At 44.0% G+C, this 22,214-nt stretch overlaps 2 protein-coding genes across 7 annotated transcripts; one reads left to right on the forward strand and one right to left on the reverse strand.

The window, feature by feature from the left end:
* Nucleotides 1-4,099: 4,099 nt before the first annotated feature.
* TNFRSF9 (TNF receptor superfamily member 9) lies at nucleotides 4,100-9,338 on the reverse strand. 3 transcript variants are annotated; one of them, XM_042794646.1, is made up of 7 exons: nucleotides 8,774-9,338; nucleotides 8,015-8,131; nucleotides 7,619-7,756; nucleotides 7,043-7,109; nucleotides 6,803-6,939; nucleotides 6,446-6,580; nucleotides 4,100-5,524 (listed from the first exon to the last, which is right to left on the reverse strand). In XM_042794646.1, exons 1-7 carry the CDS (start codon nucleotides 9,336-9,338, stop codon nucleotides 5,397-5,399), a joined length of 1,287 nt encoding a protein of 428 aa, XP_042650580.1. In that variant the 3' UTR covers nucleotides 4,100-5,396. The 3 variants fall into 3 exon arrangements, with proteins under 3 accessions (XP_042650580.1, XP_042650579.1, XP_042650581.1); XM_042794645.1 differs by having other exon boundaries at nucleotides 8,744-9,338; XM_042794647.1 differs by lacking the exon at nucleotides 8,774-9,338 and adding an exon at nucleotides 8,208-8,434.
* Nucleotides 8,054-18,183, forward strand: PARK7 (Parkinsonism associated deglycase). 4 transcript variants are annotated; one of them, XM_032993200.2, is made up of 7 exons: nucleotides 8,054-8,127; nucleotides 12,146-12,281; nucleotides 13,332-13,433; nucleotides 14,041-14,100; nucleotides 14,951-15,020; nucleotides 16,666-16,752; nucleotides 17,721-18,183. In XM_032993200.2, the coding sequence occupies exons 2-7, from the start codon at nucleotides 12,192-12,194 to the stop codon at nucleotides 17,879-17,881; spliced, it is 570 nt and encodes a 189-aa protein (XP_032849091.1). In that variant the 5' UTR covers nucleotides 8,054-8,127; nucleotides 12,146-12,191; the 3' UTR covers nucleotides 17,882-18,183. The 4 variants fall into 4 exon arrangements, with proteins under 4 accessions (XP_032849091.1, XP_042650583.1, XP_032849090.1 ...); XM_042794649.1 differs by lacking the exon at nucleotides 8,054-8,127 and adding an exon at nucleotides 8,539-8,658; XM_032993199.2 differs by lacking the exon at nucleotides 8,054-8,127 and adding an exon at nucleotides 9,513-9,619.
* The last annotated feature ends 4,031 nt before the right edge of the window (nucleotides 18,184-22,214 follow it).

Below are 22,214 nucleotides of genomic sequence, written 5' to 3' on the forward strand. Positions count from 1 at the left end.
GCTGTGGTTACACCTCTACTTCTATAAGGTAATACACCTATTGAGATATACCACAGCAAGTAAAAAAGGTGTGTTATTAAGGGTGACTGTAACACTGATAATGTAAATCAGGGCGAAGAAAATCTCTTTGACATTCTGGATGAGATTGTGGCTTGATAAAACAACTGTGGTGCTGAACTACAATGTTGGGGTTCCTCTGGAGTCCATAATGTTTCCTCCCACCACTCCTTTCATATGCCTGTTCACTGTATTTCTGATTCTAGTTTAAGAAAAGCATGTTATGCTTCAGATGCCTCCATAAATTTTGCTTTAGGCATGTATGTACATCTTCTTTAGAATTGTGTTCTACTCTTTCAAAGTTGCTCTAAAATTTGTATAAAGGTGCACTGAGTAAAAGTATTGTGATACCTTTTTTGTTTTGGTTTGGTTTTTTTTTAACCTGTTTACAGGCCCATATAGTGTTCTCTTCAGGTTAGATGGTTTATGCTTGTTCTAAATGGAAAGTATCAAAGTATCAGTGCTGTGAATGTTAGAAGGATTTTCTCAAGTCCACAGTGTTGTAGCTAAGGGCAAATAGTCTCGTTCACCTCTCCATCCACCTTCCTCTTTTCTTCCCAGAATTGCGTTTGTTCTAAACCTGCTGAAATGCTCATGTATAGGAGAAAAGTGAGATAATTATTAAGATTTAGTTTAAAACTGACTTAGATGGGTAACTTAGACATTCTATTTCAGTTTTGATGTGGCTTGTTTAAGTTTGGATATGTAAACTAGAGTAGATTTAACAGGTTTAAGATACACTATGATAAGTCATCCTTAAATTGAAGTAGGCGTCTTTGTATGGGATTTTGCACTTGATAAAGCAAATAAAGCCTGATTTATGTTCTTAATGCAAACAGGTTAGACAAACAGGAGAGATTTTTTCCCTGATTTCAGTGGGTGTTCAGCTGTTGTTTTTTGTTTTTGTTTTGTTTTTCTTTTTCCAATTTCAGTTTGCTTCAGAGTATCACAGGAATAGTCTGCTGCTTTAACTGGCAGGCACCCAGGATCTAGAAGGTGAAAGGAAACATAGTAGGTGATATCATAACAAACTCTTGCCAAATTGAGGTTAGAGGGAATTTCCATTTTCTTTGTAGATAGTATTAAAAGTTCTTATTTACAGTGAGGGCAATGACAGTATCCAACAGCCTTTTTCATGCCAATTCCAGGGATAGAAGGATGCTCAGCCATCTGTTCCTGATGCACAGATAACACAAAACCTGTGGGATGGAGAACCTCCTTTGACAGACTCTGAAAAAGGCATTGTACCAGGGAAGGCTTGTTCATAGCGGAAAGAGGAACTGAGGTAACACTTGACGATAGAATAAGACTTTGTATAATTTTAACAGTGAAACTTACCTTGACTTGTTATCACCTGTTTAAAATGCAAGTGGAGTTGTACAAGTTGCTTGTTTAATGCTATGTGTTAAGTCTCCTCAGAGTGGACCATCTCCAGTGGAGGTTTTTGCACCAGTGATAGTATCAGAATGAGTGTCAGAGAAGACTATGCTTTTATCCTATGCAGGATCTGATAGAAAGACTGAAAATAAGAAAGCATATTCTGCTTTTTAAAAAAAAAATGATATGATGTTTATATGTTTGAGAGAAGCTGTTACAGTTTCAGAGTCTCTATCATCCAGAAGTATCAGGCACAGAAATGTACAAGAGTGCCTGTAGGAGAGAGGGAGGTAAGAAACAGAAAACCTTTTGCTATCATACTTTTGCTTTCCTTAGCCACACAACTCTTGCAAGAAATTATGAAGCCAAGGCATGTGACAAACACAGATTTAATTACTGATGCCAGTTAACTGTGCCAGGAAATGGTACTGGTTCTGGAAGCAATAAAAAAGCAGCAGGCTCCTCTGCTTAAACTTATCTGTAAAGAGGGTTTGTTTCCTTTTTCCATGCCTTCAGAACTCTGCCTGACATCACCCAGGACTCCACATGCAGTCTGGCTAAGAGGCCACTTTCTGACTCCCAAGAAAAACAAATGGTAATGCAAAAAACTTGCATCTGGCCTGTTACCTCATCCTCGGCCACCTGGGCTGCCTGAGAGTCGTCATGGCAATCCCAGTTCCTTTTTGATTGCTACATAATAAATTAGAAAAACACTGTTGAGAAAATAGACATTCACAGAAAGCTGACAACCCTTAGAGCTCAAAGAGTAAGGAGGATTGATCTCCACTATTTCTACATGAACTGGTAAGTTTCTTCAGGTACTAAAGAATCCATATGTTCAGTAAAAGCTCCCTGTGAAGCCAAGATGCACATGATCTATCAGCTATTTGTCACCACCAAAAAATACTTCTTTCCACAGCCCTGGTTCTGAACTGCGGACAGCCAGGCTTTACTCCTTCCTTCTGCCTTAATTACTAATAATCAAAGATACATAGTGCAGTCTCTTCCCCTTCACCCTTGCTGGATGAAGGATTTTTCAGCACTCAGTGTACATGCTGGAAGGCTGTCATAGTCTGTGTTGTGAAACAGACAAATTCAGATACATATTCTGCTCAGGAAAGCTAGAAGTTTAATTCTGATGACAGTGTTTCTTTTAATTTAGCCATTAATGATCCCTAAATCTTACTGACAACATTTTTACAAAAGCTTGAGAGAACACAACATTAAACAAAATGTGTGTGCCATCCTGAATGATTTAGATCAGATGCCTACACCATTTCTGTTTCTGTGACTTGTACAGTTGCCACTTAAGCACTACTGATCTGCACGTTATCTGGTTTTAACTGAAGTTCTGTTAGCTGATGTGTTTTTTCTTAGAAGACAAAAGAATAATTTAAAAAGGAAAAAATGAAGTTACAAATACGTGGCTTTTCTGCAGATCCAAACTTCCAAACAAACTGACTTGATTCTGCCCATTGCATTTCCAAAGCATACTGTCAGAAGTGGTTTTACAGCTGTCTGCTACATGCATAATGAAAAGGATTTAAGCAAGTTAATACTTTTACATAAAAATATCTATTTATGGGGGCTTTAAAATGGGAACAAGCTTCCAGTACATTTGTCCTATGTGATCACAGTGAAGGCAAATTACATACCACACAGCACTGAATTATGTTGAAGGAAATGCATGATTCATAGAATCCTAGAGTGGTTGGGGTTGGAAGGGACCTTAAAGATCATCTACTTCCAACTCCCCTGCCACAGCTTATCTGGGCACCCTGGGCCAGCGCCTCACTCCCCACACAGGGAAGAATTTCTTCATTACATCTCATCTAAATCTCCCCTCTTTCAGTTTAAAACTATCACCCCTTGTCCCATTCCCACCCCCTGATCCCCACCCCCTGTCCCATCCTCACCTTCCCTGTCCCCCCTTTAAGCCCTGGGAGGCCGCTCGAAGGGCTCCCCGGAGCCTTCTCTTCTCCAGCCTGAACCCCCCCAACTCTCTCAGCCCGGCCTCCCAGGGGAGCTGCTCCAGCCCCCCCAGCATCTCTGTGGCCTCCTCTGGCCCCGCTCGAGCAGCTCCGTGTCCTTCTGCTGTTGGGGGCCCCCGAGCTGGCCCCAGCACTGCAGGGGGGTCTCCCCAGAGCGGAGCAGAGGGGGAGAATCCCCTCCCTGGCCCTGCTGCCCCCCCTGCTCTGGCTGCAGCCCAGGGCACGGGTGGGTTCTGGGCTGTGAGCGCATGTTGATTGCTCATGTTGAGGTTTTTGTCAGCCAACAGCCCCAAGTCCTTCTCCTCAGAACTGCTCTTAAACCATTCTCTACCCAGCCTGTATTTGTGCTTGGGAGAATGTAAAAAAAAAAAAAAAAAAAAAAAAAAAATCCAATTCCAGCTGGTATCTCTTTTTGCCAAGGAGAAAACACCAGATGTTTTGAGCTTTTACAGGATGTGTACATTAATTCTCATACCTTATACGTGGATTATAAACTAATCACAAGCAGAACTACTTTATCCTGTTCTAAGAAAAACGTCCACTGGTGCACAGGCGCTCTTTAATTTATAAATAGATTGGTGGCTTTACATGTGTTCTATTCATGTCTCTCTGTGAACTTGACATAATCGTCACTTAGCTCTCTGGGTTGAAAGTACTAGAGAGGAGACTTGGGCTAGGGATGAAAGAAAGATTTATTTAAATACACTTAATTTCACAGTTCAGGCTTTGGTGTGACATTTATTTTTTCACATACTGTTTTATATTTACTTTTATAGAACCTTATCAAAATGTGTAAGTGTGGTTTGGTGAAAATAATCTGTTATCATAATCTTCTGCTGAATGGAGAAATGGGCTGTTATTCTTCAAACAAGAATACCGTTGTCTAAGTTGAAACAGCATAAAGGGGAAAATCACCCTTTACATGACATATTTGGTGGGTTTTCATTCTATTTTTTTGAATAACATTTACTGAAGAAATAAAATATTTGGTTTTGTAAAAGGTTAAAAATTATGTTGTGAATTCCATGACTCAAACATGCATTTTCTCTTTAAGACCAAAGTAACAGTAATTGATCAAAGAGACAGATACAGTGTTTGATGTTGAAATCTTTCCAACCTCAGTTACAAAAATAGTACCAGCAATGTATCACATCTACATATACCACATCTGCAACGTACATATGTTTACATCACCTAAAAGATTAAAATTTAACGATGTAGGACTGAAGGTGGTGCAGTCCAGCTGCACAGTAACATCTATTCCCAAGATTAAGTCAACCACAGCTTTTCTCAGTGTTTCCACTGCCTCTCAAGCCAATCAAGTGTCATACAACAGCAGAGGCAAACTATTATGAAACACTTAGCAGCTTTAGATTTTTATGGCTTCTCTCCCACATATAAGGTGTGCAGTGGTCAGGCCAAGTATCTGTTTCTAGGGCTGATGGGATCTGAAATTAAGTCTATCTGTATTTGCACACAAACCCCAACATGGGTTTGAGCCAAAGTTTAAGAGGAGCTGCAGCTCTAGACTCAAGAAGATGGCTGGTAATGGTAATAAAGACCATGGGTGTCACACGTGGCTCTATGTTCTACAGACCTCCTTTTTAGCATCAAATGCTTTCAGACTGCATATAAATTATGGCTTAGGCACCATTTTTAAGAGGGACCAGAAAGCCATTCTGCCCTTCTATTACTGCTTTTAAGTGCAGTACTGCTTTCTATATGCAGACCAAGTACCACTTCTTAGAAATGCGATTCCTAGTCCTAGAGGAAGAAAGCCTGCAAGCTAGATTTTTTTTTTTTTATTTTTATTTTTTTAAGAGATGGAAAAGATTAATTTTTTCCTCTGTGGCTGGGCTATTTAGCACTCTGAAATTCACAGATTCTGATACCCTCTCTATTTATCTAATAGGCTTTTGTTCTGTGTTCCAAAAGGAAATTCGTATGTGGTTGACCTAGACAGTCCAATTCCTAGTTCACCAAAAGATCTCTGAATTCTGTGGATTTGCCACAGTCCTGACATTCACCTTGTTCTTCCTCAGGAAAGCGGCAGCTGCAGGCATCATCTTCTTGAATTGACTGTTCAGGTGTGGTATGAACTAAAGAGAAAGAAAATATGTTCACTTTCTGTTGTATTTATTCAGCCATCTGATTTCACCCTTCCACAGTCACAAGTGCTGGAAGTCAGCAAGAAAAACTCTTCCAAAGGATTCAATAATCTGAAATTATTCTTCTACAGCATGTACATCTGATAAAACTAAATTAACATACTTTGTTTTCCCTCCTGCAACAGGGACTGCTAGTGCTCTATTTGCCATAGGAATGAAAGGAAGACCAACATGGAGTTGTTAGACTTCTTCAGTAATGCTGTTGTCTCCTATATCCAGAACTACACTAGAAGATCAAACCCTTAACTCTAGGAAAGGGGAGAGAGTGAATACCCCAAACAAAAATCCCAAGTATAAACTATGCTGCATGCAGTTCCACCTCATCTTTGTGCTGAACTCTTGAGCTTCCCCAGGACTTAGTAGGTCTCAGAGGGCAGTGCTGGATTCTGGCTGGCTGACTCTGCATCTGAATAGCAGTACATCCTGACTGACATCCCCTCTTCTGCTGCAGGCAGAGTTCAAAGATGCTCACTCCATGCCATGCATACTGTTTCTGAGCAAAGAGAACTGGAAAGTGTTACTGCCATGCATGCCAAAGATGGTACCTGGAAGTAATAAACTGAACTGACCCTTAACCAGATCAGCAAGGTTCAGATGAGCTTTCTCACCTCCCACGAAAACTTCACTTCTATGGATATGCATGCAGTTAACCTGCAACGCTGACAGAACACCCACAGGTAATTAAGTACTCCCTGCAATAAAAATTCCTAATCTGTTTTCCTTTCAGTAGTTGTTTCTGACTTACAAGGCCACTACGTGAAGCTACCTGCAACTATCTTTGAAAGATACTTAAAAACTTGGACTCCTGATTCCTGTCTAGTTTCACAAAGTTGAAAAACATATCTATCTTACTTTTCTTGAAGACAGCATGTAGTTTCTTTTTCTGCCAGATACTGAAGCATATGCACGAAGGTAGCAGAAACACTATGCACAACAGCCCAGCTACAGTAAGAGAAATTCTGATAATGTCCTCTTGGAGGTCCTTCCCTAGGAAGCAAACAACATTCTCTAAGAAGCGTTGCAGAGCAAAATTCTACTGCCCATGAATTAGCTGACAACTTTGTCTCCAACTCTGCTTCTGGGCAAGTCTGGAACACTGTAAATGGATAGTAGAAACAACTCTTGCTTTAAATGGTGAATGAGCTATAGTAAGTTTCAAAGTAGGTCATAATTCTTTAGCTCTATAAGCAATATTATAGAATGACTCACCTGGCACAGTGATAGAAAGTGGAATTGCAGAAGACATGGTAGGCAAAGTAGTGACTAAAGTAGGATTAGCTGAAGCGTATTTGCAAATGACATCTTTTGCTGCAGTTCCAGGCTCCAGGACCTGGTCTGCAAAGCACCTGAAAGACATTTAAAGCAAAACAGGAAGAAAAAAAAAAAAAATTTTTCAAAAAAATTTCAGTCAAGTGTAATAGCTGTAGCATTTATTTTCAGATTACTTACTTTGTCCAGTTTTTACAGGAGCCATTGGGCTGATCATTAAAAGTTCCATAGCGGCAAGCTTGGCAACCTTCAACAGACAAGGACAGGTAAATTTGTACAGGATGAGCATTTAAAACAACACATGAAACATTGGTTTTGCCTGACTTTACAGTGACTATGATCCACTTTCACAGAATTACTATTTCATAAGTTGCTCTGAGTACGCAAGGCAAGCCTTTCCCTGTGAGCTATGGACCAGTACAGTATTGAGCTCCAGAGCCAGTTTATTTGGCACAAGGTGCCACAAATCATGTTTAACTCCAGAGTTCCCACTTCAGTCTCCCACATGCTGGTGACTAAAGAGCTGTCATGCAAAGGGAACCAAATAGCACTCAATTTGAGCTCAGAGGGGGCTGAGAGTTTGTTGGTTTTGCTTGCTGCTGTTCTCGCTCCAAGCGCCGTGCAAACTGTTCAGCAGCAGTAGCAGCTTTTATCTTACGAGGTCTTTACTCTACTTGTTCCCACGCTGTGCAAGAGGCAGTGGTGCATCCGGTGCAGCGAATGCAGCGTTAGGCTGGTGGGCAAAGGTGACCTTACCACTCCCATTGTTCTCCTGGCCCACGCCGCAGCTTCGGTCGCAGCGGGAGCAGCCGTTGCCGCTGCAGCGATACCCCTCCTTGCATGTGCATTCAGCATCGCTTTTTGAAGAACACTCTCTTAAATACTTGAATCTTCCTGGAATGTGGAAACAAGTCGCAGGTTATATATGCGCTCAGGCACACGCAGCACAACTGTGCTCGGGACCTTTGCTCTCACAATGATGAGGCTGGTGGCTTCAGCGAGAAGCCCCGCAGGCGCATCGCGTTACTCGGCCAGTGCCCATCGCACTCGCAGCAACGCGGCAAGCGAACGCACGATCTTTTGGCGCCGGGGAGGTAACAGAGGGGCCGCCAGAAGCCGCCACCGCCCTCCCCGCGGCCCGCCGCCCGGTACCTTCGCATTTCCGGCACAGGGTGCAGCCGCTAAGCCCCGCCGCGCTGGAGAAGGTGTCGGTCGGGCACTGCCGGCATACCGCGCCCCGCCCGCAGCCTGCGCTCACCACGAAGGTACCTGCGGGCCGAAAGAGAAGGTGGTTACCGTGGGGCCGCGCCCGGCGCTCCGCGCCCCGGCCTGGCCCGGCCCTCACCCGCCGGGCAGTCGGCGCCGCACGGCAGCGCGGTGGCGGCCCCGGGGCCCAGCGCCAACGCCAGCAGCGCCGCCGGCCAGAGAGCCCGGGCCGCCTGCGCCGCTGCCGGTCCCATGGGCTCGACGCGCGGCGGCGCGGCCCGCTGGAGTGCGCGCGGGGCGGCGGGCGCCGGCCCTTAGGGGCCGCCCCCGGAGGGCCTGGCTGCGTCACCTCGGGGGCGGCGGGGAAACCCCGGCCCGGCGGGGCTTTCCGGCCCCCCCTCCCCTCCCCCCCCGCGCGACCCCCGGCTCTGCCGGGCAGCGCCCGCAGCCCTCTCAACGCTGCCGGGCAGCGCCCGCCGCTCGCCAGCGGGGCTTCCCGGCGAGTCCCACGCGGAATCCCCGCGGTGGCTCGGCCGTCCGGCCCGGCATGACCTCTCCGAGCCGCGGGCAGCCGGCCGCGCCCCCGAAAGGTGAGGGGGAGGAGCCTGGGTGGGGAGGCCGGTGCGGCCCGCGAGGGCAGAGGCAGTAGGACTGCTCCGACGCACCTGCACGCACGCCGCCGCGCACGGAGGTACTCGGTCTGACCCCTCGCCACGAGGTGCACCCCGCAGCGCGGGGATAACCCAGCGCTCGCCGCCGGGCGGGGGGGGCAGGCGGCCCCGCTGCTCGCACGTAGCGGCCGCGCCCGCCCGGCGCTGCGGCTCGTGCCCGGCCGCGCGGCTCCGCCCCCCTGCGGCTCCCCGCGGCCAATCCCCGCCGCGCTTGCACGGGCGCGTGCCCCCTGAGGCCGAGTGCGGCCGGCCGATGCCCCCGCCGGGGGCGGCTGCCGCGCGTGTGAGCGACCGGAACGGGAGCGGCAGCGTGGGCAATCTGGAGTGCATTGTAACTGAAAAGCGAACGGACCCTGAGCGTGTGCGTGCCTGACACACAGGCAGGCAGTAAGTGCAAGGGGCAGCCTCTCGGGAGTTTTGAGTGAAGTCCAGCGTGGGTAGCACCCAAAAGCTCCCCGTGCCAGGAGCAGAAGCCCGCACCGATTCCAGGAAAGCCCCCAGTGAAGTCCTCCCCTATGACTAGGTCTCCTGTTACGCGTCCTGGGGTGGAGCTGCTCTGCCAGAGCTCTCATGAGCCCATCACCAGGGAACCAGACCATGGCTGCCAGCACCTGCAAGTAGCAATTTTTCACAACAGGCGTATATGCAGTCCTAAACGGCCCCTTTCACAGCTCGGTCTTTCAAAATACTGAAACTTCTCCTTAAAAGCAGGAAAAACCTGTCCTCGAGCCAGGGGTATTTTCTGTGTACTGTGAGCCTCGGGAAGCAGGGATGCCGGTTAAACGTTTTGGGCAGAACTTGTAGAAGGACAGTGACTCGGTTCAGCATTCTGTGGGTGTGGCGCTTGCCTGAGGAAAAGCAGGAGCAGCTCGTTTTGAAGGTACGTGCCTTGCGATTGTGCTGCTGTAGGAGGGCGATGTCACAGTGGTGGGCTCCGGAGCGCTCTGAAGCTGAGCGAACGTGAAAAAAACCGGAGTGTTTTACAAATGGAAAAGGCGGACAGACGTGTGTCCGAGACGCGGCCGCGGAGGGAGCACAGCCAATGCAATGCGCTGAGCGGGGCGGCGGGGGCGGGCGGGCTGGCTGAGCGGGGGGCGGTGGGAAGGCGGGGCCGGGGCGGGGCGGGGCGGGGCCTCCCAGAGCCGCCCGCGCCTCGGCTGAGGTGAGTCGCTGCCGCCGCCGCCGTGCCTGCCGCCCGTACGGGCCGGGTCGCTCCCCGGCTCGCCGGGTGTGGGTGGAGGAGCGGCCTCGACGGGCGGGGGGCCGGGATCCGGCCGGGGCGGGCCGCCGCTTGCAGAGGGTCGGGGTTTCGCTGCGGGGGGCCCGGAGGCCTGCCGGGGTTGCACCGCCCCATCAGTCGCCGCGGCGGCCGCGAGCAGGGCGGGAAGGACGTTTGCTTCTCTTCCGGGGTGCCGGCCTTCCCACGGCTGTGCTCCGTGCGGTGTCAGACTGGTGCTTCGTTCTGGGCTGTTCGTGGCCTTAGGAAATCCTTGCTACGTGGAATGGCGCCGTGTCCTAAAATAAACACATGAATATGTAGGGACGTGGCCTTCCATCTGGACTGGCTGAGCTGATAAGCCTTAAAACTCCCCTTGCCTCTGGTAGCTAGCTGTTTGGTCGGGGCATCGAAGGGTGTGATATTGTGAAAGGCACCCGTCTTAGAGTTTCTGATTCAACCATCTGCCAGAAGTCACCATTTCAAGAAATGTGCATGTACCCATGTAGGGGAATATGTTTAGTTTAAAGGTTCGAGGCAGACGATACATATGCTGGCATTGAGAAGCAAATGGAAGGCAAATGCGTAGCTAGCTTGTTCAATGAAACGGCTGTTAGGTCTGTATAACTTGGTTCTGTTTTCTCAGAAAACACTCATGCCCTGGTAGCATTTACAGTATGACAGCTATTTACATATGCCCCCACGTAAAGAACACTACTAATGCTCAGGAATTTGTCAGTGGATTACGATAAATGTCTAAGTAGGGAGAGACTGCATGTTGCTAGATTAGGGGAAAGAGAAAACTTTTCAGGATCAGGTGCCTGTTTGCATCTAAAGAACTGAAGAGAGAGAGGGATACAAACTGATCAAGACTATTTTTCTACAACAAGAAGCAAATGCAATATTTCTGCATTATGGCTATTCAGGTATTTGTACAAAGTTCATACAAAAATTCATACAAATTAATACAAAAATTAATTTTGCAGAATCAGTGTATACCTTCAAGATGAATTACGAAGAAGCTCTAGGTTGTCCTGAACTTACTGTTAATACCTGTGGTTTGGGTGTACTTGTTCAGTTGGCCTTGCATTGACACTACATAAAGCTGCCCTAAAAGTAGGATTTGACACACTGGATTAGTCTGCTTAGGCTGATTCTGCATGCTGAAGAATGTATATTACTGTAATACTGTATATTACTGCATTCTAGAAATAGCATCTTTCTAAATGAGGCTAACAGTAGGGAGCGAACCTGAAAATAGATGAAGTTGAATCAGGGTGGGTGCATGGTTTTCTTCTGTGTTGGCAACTAAATGTGGATCTCATTTTATGAAGAGCTCTCAGGTGCTACGTGCATTTCTGGATGGAAAGTCCCTATGTAGGAAAAAAAATCCCTGCCTTATCGAGTGGATATGTGAAATGCCTTCTCACACTATAGATGCTTTCACAGGCTTCTGTTAGAACAGTATGAGTTAGTGTGTATTTTACATGATGTAGTTAAAGTCACTTTGACTTAACCTACAAATGGAAATTTGGCCCTTCACCTCAACTTGAATTTGGGAGCCAGAAAAAAAGTCTTATGCCTAGTTTGTTCCATTTGCTAAATTCTGTGGTCTGCTCCCCCATCACACATGTGCACACACGTTTCTCCCCCACAAAATTGTGAAATACCCAGAAAATCTATTGCTGAGGTTTTGCAGGGGCACTGTTCGAGTCATTATAAGTCACAGGAAACTCTTCATGAAGCGTGCTATGTGGAAACCAAATACCAGACATGAGGTCAAATCTCATGCAAGTCCTTTTTATAAATGCTGACCTGGGTGGGAGCCAGTAGTCTGCATATGAGTGATGGTGTAAAAATTGAAAACACCTCTGCCACCCACCTTGAACCCTTCTCTCTGACAGACTCAAGTCCTGTAAAGTCTTGATTAGGCCAAGCTTCTTCGTGGTCTGGTGTTGATTTGCTGTGCACAAATGTCTTAATCCCTTAATACCATAATGCATTCTTTGTAAGCAGCTCTTTAGTTAAATGGGATTGCTATGAATATTAATTAAATCTAGTGAACCATTTTGAAGTGCCTTAAAGATAATGCAAAAATGCAAATTATTCACTGTTAAACTTCAGCTTTAGGAAGGATTTGTCCCAGAGGATTTGTCATCTAACCACGTTGTTTCTTTCTAACCCCTTCAGCTCCCTGCCTTCACAATCATCTCACCTAATAGCAACCCCTCAAGATATGTCCTCAAAAAGAGCATTGGTGATTCTAGCAAAAGGGGCAGAGGAAATGGAAACTGTAATCCCCACTGATGTTATGAGAAGAGCTGGGGTGAGTATGCAGACAATGAAAAATCTTTTTGTGGGTGCTTGGTCAAGGGAAAATCTTTGCCTCAAGTTGATGTTCATTGCTAGGAGTTCAAGGCATAGTCTGTTGTACGAGGTGAAAATTTACCTGTGCCTTCTTACTGGTTAGCAAATATTTGTGCCATGCCCCAAATAAGCATGTATGATGACTGACATTTGTGCAAAAGATAACCTTTTAAAATGCAAGTCTAATGTAGGCTAGAACGGATGTCTCGAGTAAAGCTCACCCTGGCAGAAAACATGGCTACTCCCATGCATAGCAGCAGGAAGTGCTTTTTTTATACGGGTCTGAACAGCTCAGTACATTACAGCTGATGACATTACATAGCTTTTCTTTACCTACTTCTAAAATACTGTGATTCACTAGAATTCTGTGTGATGGGATTCCTCGTGCTGTTTGTTACTTTTGCAACTGTACTGGCACACAGTGCTATCATCTGATTAGGTATGAAAATAAGATTTTAAATAAATAGACCAACTTCGAATGTATACAAATGACTAAAAAAAAATTACTTTGTCCCACCATCTTTGTCATTCTATTAATGTATGCCCCGTTTTGGCTGCCATAAGCAGCACAGGCTTGTCTGCTTATTTACTGAATGTGAGCTGTGCCATGCACATCTATGATATTATTGAAGAGAATTGAACATGCCATAAATGTGTGTGTTTGAGAATGGCTTGAGCCTGCAGAGAGGCTTTAATTCATTATCTGGTCTAATTAGTTCAGCTCTCCTGGGTTGTATTGTTTTGGTTTTTTTTTGTTTAAAACCTGTGCCATCAGATACTCTCTAAATGTCCCATTTGAGAAGCTGAATTAGAGATATTTTTTATCTCTAGGTGAATGTCACTGCTTACCTTATGCATTTGGACTTAATCATGGTTTGAGGAAGCCTAAGTGTTGTGCTGTTCTTGACAGCTTTTGGTAGTGCTTCGCTCATTCTGTGTATCACTTAAGAACTAACATATAAGAAAAATGCCCTGAATTATTGAATTGATACATGTATTCTTCTCTTAGATCAAGGTAACTGTTGCAGGCCTGACGGGAAAAGAACCAGTGCAGTGCAGTAGAGATGTTTTAATTTGTCCCGATGCCAGTCTTGAAGATGCCAAAAAAGAGGTTAGTCTTCACCATGAGCTGATATAATGGCCAACATGGCCTTTCTCACAGTTTCAGAGGTGAATTTGGAAAGCTTATGCATTACCTTTAGGAATAAGTTGCATGTTATTTTAGCTCTATGCAGTAGTGAATCACGGTACGCCACCAGTGTTGTCTTGATTCATAGCATGCTAGGATCAGATTTCTTAATTCTGCACAGGTATTTGTATTTGAAAAGCTTCAAACATAGAGCTTTATTTTGTGTGTTAGTCAGCCCAGAAAAATACTGTGATTTGGAACAACTGAAAAGTTCTGATGGGAAGCTAAACAACGCTATAGTTAGACCTGTACAGTAAGGTTGGAGCAAAGCCATTTGTCTTTACAGTGCAAGAGCTGTCATTTGCTTGCTGAAGCTCTTAAACGTACTAGGCTTAAAAGTTAGTACTGTGACATACTTTATCGATAATAGGCTCTTCCTGGAATAGGAAACTGTATTTTGTTCCGTAATTGAAACTGGTTCTCTGATGGTGAAGTCGACTCACTCAACTGGGCTGTAAAGGCCTTAAAAGAGTGTAATGTATGTACCAGCCTCTGTTCAACAGAACACTTCTGTCTTTTGTTTGTTTAGGGGCCTTATGATGTCGTAGTCCTGCCTGGGGGTAACCTTGGAGCTCAAAACTTGTCAGAGGTAAGTTCTGGTATCTTAAAGATTCATGGGCATGCTTGTGAGTGGTGGGTAGTCTACACTTGCTTACTAATGCTACAAATTCAGTTCAGCATCTGAAAATTCACTTCTGAATAATCCAGTAAACTAATTGTTAATTGTCTTAAGCCCCCTTGTGAATATATAGGTGGGACAACTGGGTAAATTCTTGGATTTAAGTGCCTAGTTAAACAGAATAAAAATGGAAGGCTGCTCTGTATTGTGGGAAAATCTCTGTTCATAATCATATGAAGATGAAATAGTTGCAAATGAAGATTTAATTCCATTAAATATAAAACAGGCTGAACCCACAAGACTGTTCCTTTGCTCAAGAATTCTGTCTCTGTTGTCTGAATTGTAGTGGTGGTATAAATGCCTTGTGCAAGTCAGGCAGACAAACAACTCGATCTATCAAATAGGATTTAGATGATATCACAGAATTTGTAAGCCCTAGAATATGAAACAAATATCCTATATAAATCTTCTTAAGAATGATACAGACTGTCTGGAGGTATCTCATGAATACTCTTCCCTATTTGTCTTGTGAAGTTTTCGAACAACTTTCTATGGCCATGGATTAACCAGCTTTTATGTGGGCCAAGTACTTCCTTGCAGTTCCTTCTGATTTCCTTGCTCTTTCCTTGTGGAGCAAGTATTTATTTGTTTCAGTTTTTCTCCTTCTTAATGTTTTCATTGCCCTCTGTCCTGAGGGAGGATGGAGAGTTGTCAGCCGGTTTTCTCTGTAAAACTTGTTTATGAATTTGCAGTGAAAAATATTTCAACCGTGCTTCAAATAATCAGCCCCAATGACTTGTGATATGTTTTTTTCATACAGTCTCCTGCTGTGAAAGACATTTTAAAAGACCAGGAAAGCAGAAAAGGCTTGATTGCTGCTATATGTGCAGGTGGGTTAACAAGGTGTCTTGCTTTGTGAAGCATTTGGATATTTTGAAGGGGCATGCAGAGTTTCCCATCTTAGAAATCTGTACTCTGATATTTTAGTAGTAGGGATTTGTACTATACACGCACCTATCAGCATTTGAATTTTTTGTAAATTTCAATAGCAGACGAATCTCTAAACTACTGTGAACACTTATCCTGCAAGTTCTGCTTGGCACCCAGTTCTTTTCAATGAGTTGTGTTACCGTCTTTAAAATAAAAAGTGAAAGGTAATGTGCTAGGATTTTTTATAATATATTTGCTTATTCTGGTGATCTTTCTGTGAGGACACGGTGCTGGCAGAACATCATTGGTATCAACTTACCTCACATCTCCTCTCCTGCCCTTTAGCTTCAGAAGGAAGGCTGTAAGTACAGAATTACAGGCTCACCCTTACTCATCTGAGTGCTAGCAAAAGACGGAATTACTCTGAGGAGAGGGTTGTCTGCTTACATATTCTGCACAGCTAGGTATCCGGTTCATTCATTTGTAAGATTTGTGTGTAAAAAAGCAATATGAACAATTGGCAATACTCCCAATTGAACTGAGAGGTTGGCTTAGGTACGCATAGCTGAGAATGAGGAGAGTGGCAGTGAGTGTGTAAAAGACAGTCTAACAGAGACTGTTGGCAGAGTGTATTTTCACTTTTGTTTTCTGTAACACTGCTGGAGGTTTTTTTGCTTTCATTCTTCAGTTAAGTGATATTCATACAGAGTTGTGAACATTCTTGAACTTGACAGTGGTGGTCATCTAATTCTCTGTCTGTATCTCTCGCAGAAAAATTGGAAATTCATGGTTGCCCAATAAAGGCCTTTGGTTGTAATCAGGATGATTGATTTATTTTGGTATAATGATCCTTAGAGCTGCTTCCAGCTGAAGACAAGGAAGGTTATTTCCTGGAACTATATCTGAGATTAATCAAATGTACAGAAATGAAACTCACGTTAGGCAAATCCTGCCTTCAGTTTCTTTTGGAATTCCCATAAGGATTTTCTGTCAGATGACCTAAGGCTTCTTGACACAAACTACTTCTTCAATTCAGGCCAAGGAGGAAGTATGAAAAGAAAAGAGAAAGGCCATGAAAACCAACAACTTAGAAGTTAGCCCATAATCTGTCCAAAATGCTGCTTGGTACACAATTGCAACATGTAAAGACTTGCTCAAATTAAATTTTATTTAAATCTCTAAATTCAAGGTTTAACAAGGCTGTAAAGGAATTGTACCTAGTCAATGTTCAGATTGAAATGCAGCCATTGTTTCAAGCAGTTTTAAATAAAATGTATTATCTGGAAGTGAAATGGCCCTTGTTCTCCACTCCTTCAAAGGCAGCACAATCATTGGTAGGACACCTGAGTGAACTGGGTGTTCTCTAAACCTTCTCTTTTCTTCATCTGTTTCTCTGCACAAGGCATTTTGTGTAATAGAATGGGAGAGATTATACAGCTGTGTTCTTTTTTGAGGCTTTTTGCTTCAGAGATAGGGCTGGCATCAGTTTTACAAAAAGTAGTCTGTCCACAGTGAGCCATGAGGGCCTAGTGCCTGAATGTGTGTTCTTAAAAGTGTTTGTAGCAGAAAACAGTTCCTCATTGGCACAACTTGGTGTCATTACAGGTCCTACTGCCCTTCTGGCACATGGGATAGGGTTTGGAAGCAAAGTCACAACACATCCTCTGGCCAAAGATAAAATGATGAATGGAGGTATGTAATGACTTTTACAAATTTTTCACTGAACACTTCTCAGAACTATTTTTTTTTTTAGCTGAACCCTTGGTTTAAAGAAAGGAAAATAGCTTTTGTATCCTATTTTGTGTCTGTGGTTTTCCTTAATGCTTTCCTGAATGTAATCAAAAGTCAACTGAATATGCTAAGACTGTACTTCTAAGTCTGTTTAACCTGAAAATACAGGGCTGTACTAACATTCTCATCCTTGGGGAAAATATGCTGCTGCTGTGATACTACGAACACTTTTCTCCCTTATCCTTTTGAGGCTGAGCCATCTCTTACCCTTTTGGTTCTTTGCCTCAGTGGTCCCAACAGCAAACCCCAGCAGCACGGTTACTGCTTTCCCATGAGCAGTGCTTTTGGTGCTATGAGCAGCTCATGGGTCCACATTTCTTTCTCATACCTAAAGGAAATGGTGGTGAAGCGCTATTAAGAAGTCATTCTGTGAACATTAACAAGTTTGAAGGTGAGCAGGAGATGGCAGAGTTCCTCCAGTTTCCCCTGCATGCATTTAGAAAAAAGAAAGTTGGGAACAGCTACACAAAAGCAGTCTGACTTCCAGAAGTAGTAACCTCATGGGAACTGACAAGCACAGCAAGCGCTTCTTGATGAGCTTGTAGAATCAGAGGTGCATTCCCATACCATGTGAATAAGCTGCCAAAGCTCCCTGCGGGCCCTTTTCCTCCCCGAGGACTGCAGGCAGTGATGAGCTGTTTGATTCCAGAGGGGCAGGGGTGCAGAGCCTGAGGCAGGCTGGGCCCGCACAGGTGGCTGAGGTGCCTTCTGCAGAGCATGGTGCTGTCGGCAGGGAGCCACCACTCCTCAGCTGCTGTAGCCTGCAGGCAGTGGGCAGCAGTGCCCTGTGGCAGGCAGGTCTATGCTCTGCAGCAGCTGTGGGTACTGTGCTCGAGACTGACCCTCTTTCTGTTGTATGTCCCCCCAAGCACACTACTGCTACTCCGAGAGCCGTGTGGAGAAAGATGGGAACATCCTCACCAGCCGCGGCCCTGGTACCAGCTTTGAGTTTGGGTTGGCCATTGTTGAAATGCTGATGGGGAAGGAAGTGGCTGAACAGGTGAAGGCACCCCTAATACTGAAAGAGTGAATTCCTGGTGTGGGACAGGGGGTAGGACAATTTCGGATGGAGAGTCTTGTCCTTTGTAGAATCGCTGTAAGATGCACTGTTGTAAATACAATTTAATTGCAGCTGAAATTAGCAACTGTACTTAACTAAACTGGGATACCTTAACAAACCAATGGTCTTTATTTCTGGAAAAAGATGCTGTTAGCAAAAAGCTTCATCACGAAATAGCAGCCAGCATCTAATAATCTTAGTTAGCTCTCGGATGACATTTAAAAATCACATGGGAAAATATTTACTGAGTAAATAAAAGTGAAGCAACCCTGCTTGTGTGTTGTTTCTTTGTGTGTTTTCTCCCAATCCAGACCTATGAACCCTTTTTACCAATATGGCTAGCAAAGTACTATTCAAAACAACTGTCTAGAATCTCACACAGTTCTTCTGAAGTATGAGCTGAAATGAGAAGGTGGTCAAGCACTGGAACAAGCTTCCTAGGGAAGTGGTCATGCCTCCAAGCCTGTCACTGTTCAAGAACCATTTGGACAACACTCTTAAGTACATGGTTTAAGTTTTAGGTTGCCCTGTGTGGAGTCAGGAGCTGGACTTGATGACCCTCGTGGGTCTCTTCCAACTCAGGATATTCTGTGATTCTATGGCATAGATTATTGAGTTGTAACTCAGAAGTTGTTAAAACAGTGTTTAGTTTCCTGTATACAAATAGGGCCAATAACTAGTATTAATTCTAAGACAGCATGGAGCTAAATTAAAAGTGGGAATATTCTTACTTTGTCAAGCATCTTAGAGTTCCTACAGCTAGCAGGTTGACCATGATACTGTTGGAATTTGTCTTCTACATTAAATGATTGCAGATCCATTGAGGTATTTAAGCAGGAAGTTTGGACTTAGTACCTTGCCACCAGTAGCAGTGCTTGTTTCTTGCTACAAGCCTGGCTTAAGTGAGCGTAGGTCACTTTAGAGGAATTGCTGGACAGGTCTCTGAGGAAGTAGTGGAGCTGTATCCCCATGAGAATTAAGAATTTGGGATCAATTTCTGGTTTTCCTACATTTTACCATATAACTCTACTGTTATCTGGCTGTGTCAGCAGTCATGCTTACAAGATGGCGCCTCATTGGACTCTGAAGTTACCACAGCATCTGGAGACCTGATTCTGCATACATCTGAAGTATACAGTCTGAACTTTAGAAAATGACTGCATAGGTGCCTTTATGATTGCATATTTTAATGAGAAACAAGTTCATTCTTAATTACTGCATTTTGGTAATGAAATACATAGGTGCTTTTGCAAATTTAGAATTAAGAAATGTCTCTACATTGTTAGTATTTACTGGGAGAACTGCTTTAGCTATATGCTCTGCCTCTAATTTGTTTAGGAAATCTTTCATATGTTTCTCTCGCTTTGAAATATGCTCAAGATATGCAAAAAGATGTAAGGTAATCTATGTAAGATTGGACATGTTTGTTCATTAAATCTGCACGTCTAACTGGTATTACCATGCAAACATAAACCAAATGATGGAAAGATTCTTTGTCCTAGACTCTGGAATAATCACTTGGTTTGTAAATGGGCATGATTCAGAATACAGGAAAAACTGTGCATTCCTAGGTTGTATTACTGCTTTATAGCATTAGACGGAAAATATGTCCATGCTTGTATTATCTTTAGGCTTCCAGAAATCTTTTAATATAAGGCATTAATGAAGTGGCCAGAAATCTTATTATATATTTTTATTTATCCTAAGGCTGGGAGAGTTCATTTTACAGAAATTAGATTCTCGATGTATACATTTGGGCTTTTCCACTCCTATTAAAGTCGTAATAATAGGAAAAGCACTTGGTCAAATGAGTTTAGAGCCCATTGATGTATCTGGTTAACTTTCAGATTATTTCACTGCATTTAGCAAAAAGGATTTGGTTAATGAGATGTGGTAATGCTGTGTGTGTCACAGTTTCCTTCATAAAGCTGGCCCTGTTCTCAACCTTTTACATTGCAGATGTCCGGCAAACCTGAATTTACATGGGTTCTCTGTTTCTGCCAAGGTGCCATTAGCTCAGTCTTTAAGTTAGTGGAGGCGAATGAACTAAGATTAGGCTAATTTTCCTCTTAGGGGAAGTGTTAAGGAATTTGCTGATTAGAGAAAAAAAAAAATGCCTTCCAATTTGTGAAATGCGATTTTCCTCTCTCCTTATCCATTTCCTACAGAGGTTCCCTAACTGTTACATATCTCTTTTCCTAAAATTCCCTTTATCTGCTGCTGAAAGATGAGGTACTTTTCTGTGCAGTGGTTCATAAACACTAGAAACTGTGCCTTTTTATTATTGGCAAGCTTTAGTGTTATAGCCTGTGGTAATTGGCTATTTGCTGCCACAGAACTTGTCTTAAAATGAAGAGCGGGCATCCACTCTTCTCTAGCTAGCATTTACCATTTTGTTGGAGGATTTTGGGGAATCTTTGTTTTTCTGCTGAGAAGGTAGCCAGTTGTAGATCTGCTGTATGCCTGGTATCATCTCTCAGGAATAGTGTGGGTTTTTTTTCTCTTGATTATGGTTGTTGTGTAAGTTTGAATGCATAATTGAGAGTGAGCTCTTTTATTGGATTGAGAAGTATTATATGATTTAGGAACAGGAATGGACACAAGATGGCAGAGATGCTAGTGCCAGCAGTGAACACTTGCAGCTCTGAAAAATATTTTCCTTCAGAATGAAGGATCTTATAAATGAAGAAGCAGCTCTGAACCAGCTGAAACAAATAACTTGTGGAGTGAGCAGTATGCTTTTTGCTGCAGTTCTTTGGCAAGTTTCTTTCCAGAATGGGAAAGCAAAGTACACAGCACTGTACTGTAAGCAGGTGCAAATCCTAACCCAGGAATATGTTCCTCTGAGCAACATAGAAAGGATGTTCCTCTAGAGAAAGAGAAAGGCATTACTTTCAAAATAGGTGGAGACAAACACAACCATAACAAATGCAAAACACTCTACATACTAGTACTTATAGCTGTAAAAGTACACAAAGGAATATGCTTCATCCAGTTATTATAAGCCTTGGACAGCTTGATAGCCATTTTGAATATGCATACTATTTGGTATCACCTAACCACAAGGCGTGAAAGCTACAGTGATTGTCAGAGCAAAGAATGGTTATTTAATCAGCTTATTTTGTTTGTTCTTTCAACAAAAAGATGCACTGTGATGCAAGATATAAGCAGTGATCCCAAAATTATAAAACACAGCTGTCTTCCAGCAGCCTGGATGACACATTACTTGGTTGGAAAGATAAGCATGTAACAGAGGTGTAGGAAGGTGCCAACTACAGAAATTATCATGAGCACTGCATCCATACCATTGTTCGTGTTCACGTACGCCTGAAAAAAGGATGCATTGCTGTTATACAGAGACTACACTTTAGTAGGATATAGGATGCAATGTTTAAGGTTTGCAAAATAAGCAACAAAACACTGAGTGAATTAATAAGTTGTTTCCCAAAATTTTATTTAACACTTTAGCATGTTTAGAATGCGATCTTGCGTGTGGTACAGCTGTGTGAAGTGTGGTATGGAAAGAAAGCAAAATATGTCAAATGAGAGCCGAGTGGGCCCCAGCACAGATGTGCCTACCTGGTACTGTCTGTCAGCTGAACGTCTTACTCTACTAACATTTCCTAGCTCTGAACTTTCACGGAGATCCTGTAGTTCCTGCAGCATAATCACATGGCAGGAAGTTAGAAGTTTCTTGGAAGAACAGCAAAAAAGGACAGGCTGCCCTTGCTGGAACAATTTATCTGGCCTTCAGCCCCTTCCCTGACACCTCTTGAGAAGCATCCAAGGAAAGGAAGGGGCTAGGAGCAGGTTGTGTGAATCACTGTGGTGGGTGCTGCCTCAGACACTGGCCCAGCTCCTTCAGTTCGCATGCATTCAGTGGGGTAGGCATCCAAAGGCAGACCTCACCCTGCCAGAACTGCCATGCCTGCTGCACGTGAATCCTCTGTGTCTAGGAGCATCCACCTTTCTGTATACATAGACACTCAGCAGAGCTCTGCATGCAGAGCAATCCCAGCCACACAACCCAGAGGTGAGGGAATTGAATCCAGGCCTACTCTAACTGGAGTACTCTAACCAGTAGATGACTAGTTAAGGGACTAGCCAGCGTTACTGGTTTGTCTTTTTCTGGCCACACTTTGGGAAACAGGGCTGGCATATGCGATAGGCTCCAGAAGCAGGTTCAGACCTGTAAAACCCTGTATCCTATTTTTTAGCTAACTTAATTCCTCTGTATTGTTTAGGTGCCTTGAGGACTCCACTGGGTGGCACAGCTGTTAGGTACTGCAGTGCTCTGTGTTGC

The sequence above is a fragment of the Tyto alba genome, unplaced genomic scaffold, assembly GCF_018691265.1.
Source record: "Tyto alba isolate M040663 unplaced genomic scaffold, T.alba_DEE_v4.0 Super-Scaffold_20000042, whole genome shotgun sequence".
In the NCBI taxonomy this organism is placed as follows: Eukaryota; Metazoa; Chordata; class Aves; order Strigiformes; family Tytonidae; genus Tyto; species Tyto alba.

Excerpts from the sequence above, each read along its gene's own strand:
- PARK7 (XM_032993200.2), top strand. The coding sequence starts at position 12,192 with ATGTCCTCAAAAAGAGCATTGGTGATTCTAGCAAAAGGGGCAGAGGAA. Across the intron at positions 14,101-14,950 it reads GAGCTCAAAACTTGTCAGAG|TCTCCTGCTGTGAAAGACAT; the intron begins GTAAGTTCTGGT and ends TTTTTCATACAG. Across the intron at positions 15,021-16,665 it reads GATTGCTGCTATATGTGCAG|GTCCTACTGCCCTTCTGGCA; the intron begins GTGGGTTAACAA and ends GTGTCATTACAG.
- TNFRSF9 (XM_042794645.1), bottom strand. The coding sequence starts at position 9,338 with ATGGTCTGGTTCCCTGGTGATGGGCTCATGAGAGCTCTGGCAGAGCAG. Across the intron at positions 6,940-7,042 it reads TCCTGTAAAAACTGGACAAA|GTGCTTTGCAGACCAGGTCC; the intron begins GTAAGTAATCTG and ends AATGTCTTTCAG. Across the intron at positions 6,581-6,802 it reads ACTTTCTATCACTGTGCCAG|GGAAGGACCTCCAAGAGGAC; the intron begins GTGAGTCATTCT and ends TTTGCTTCCTAG.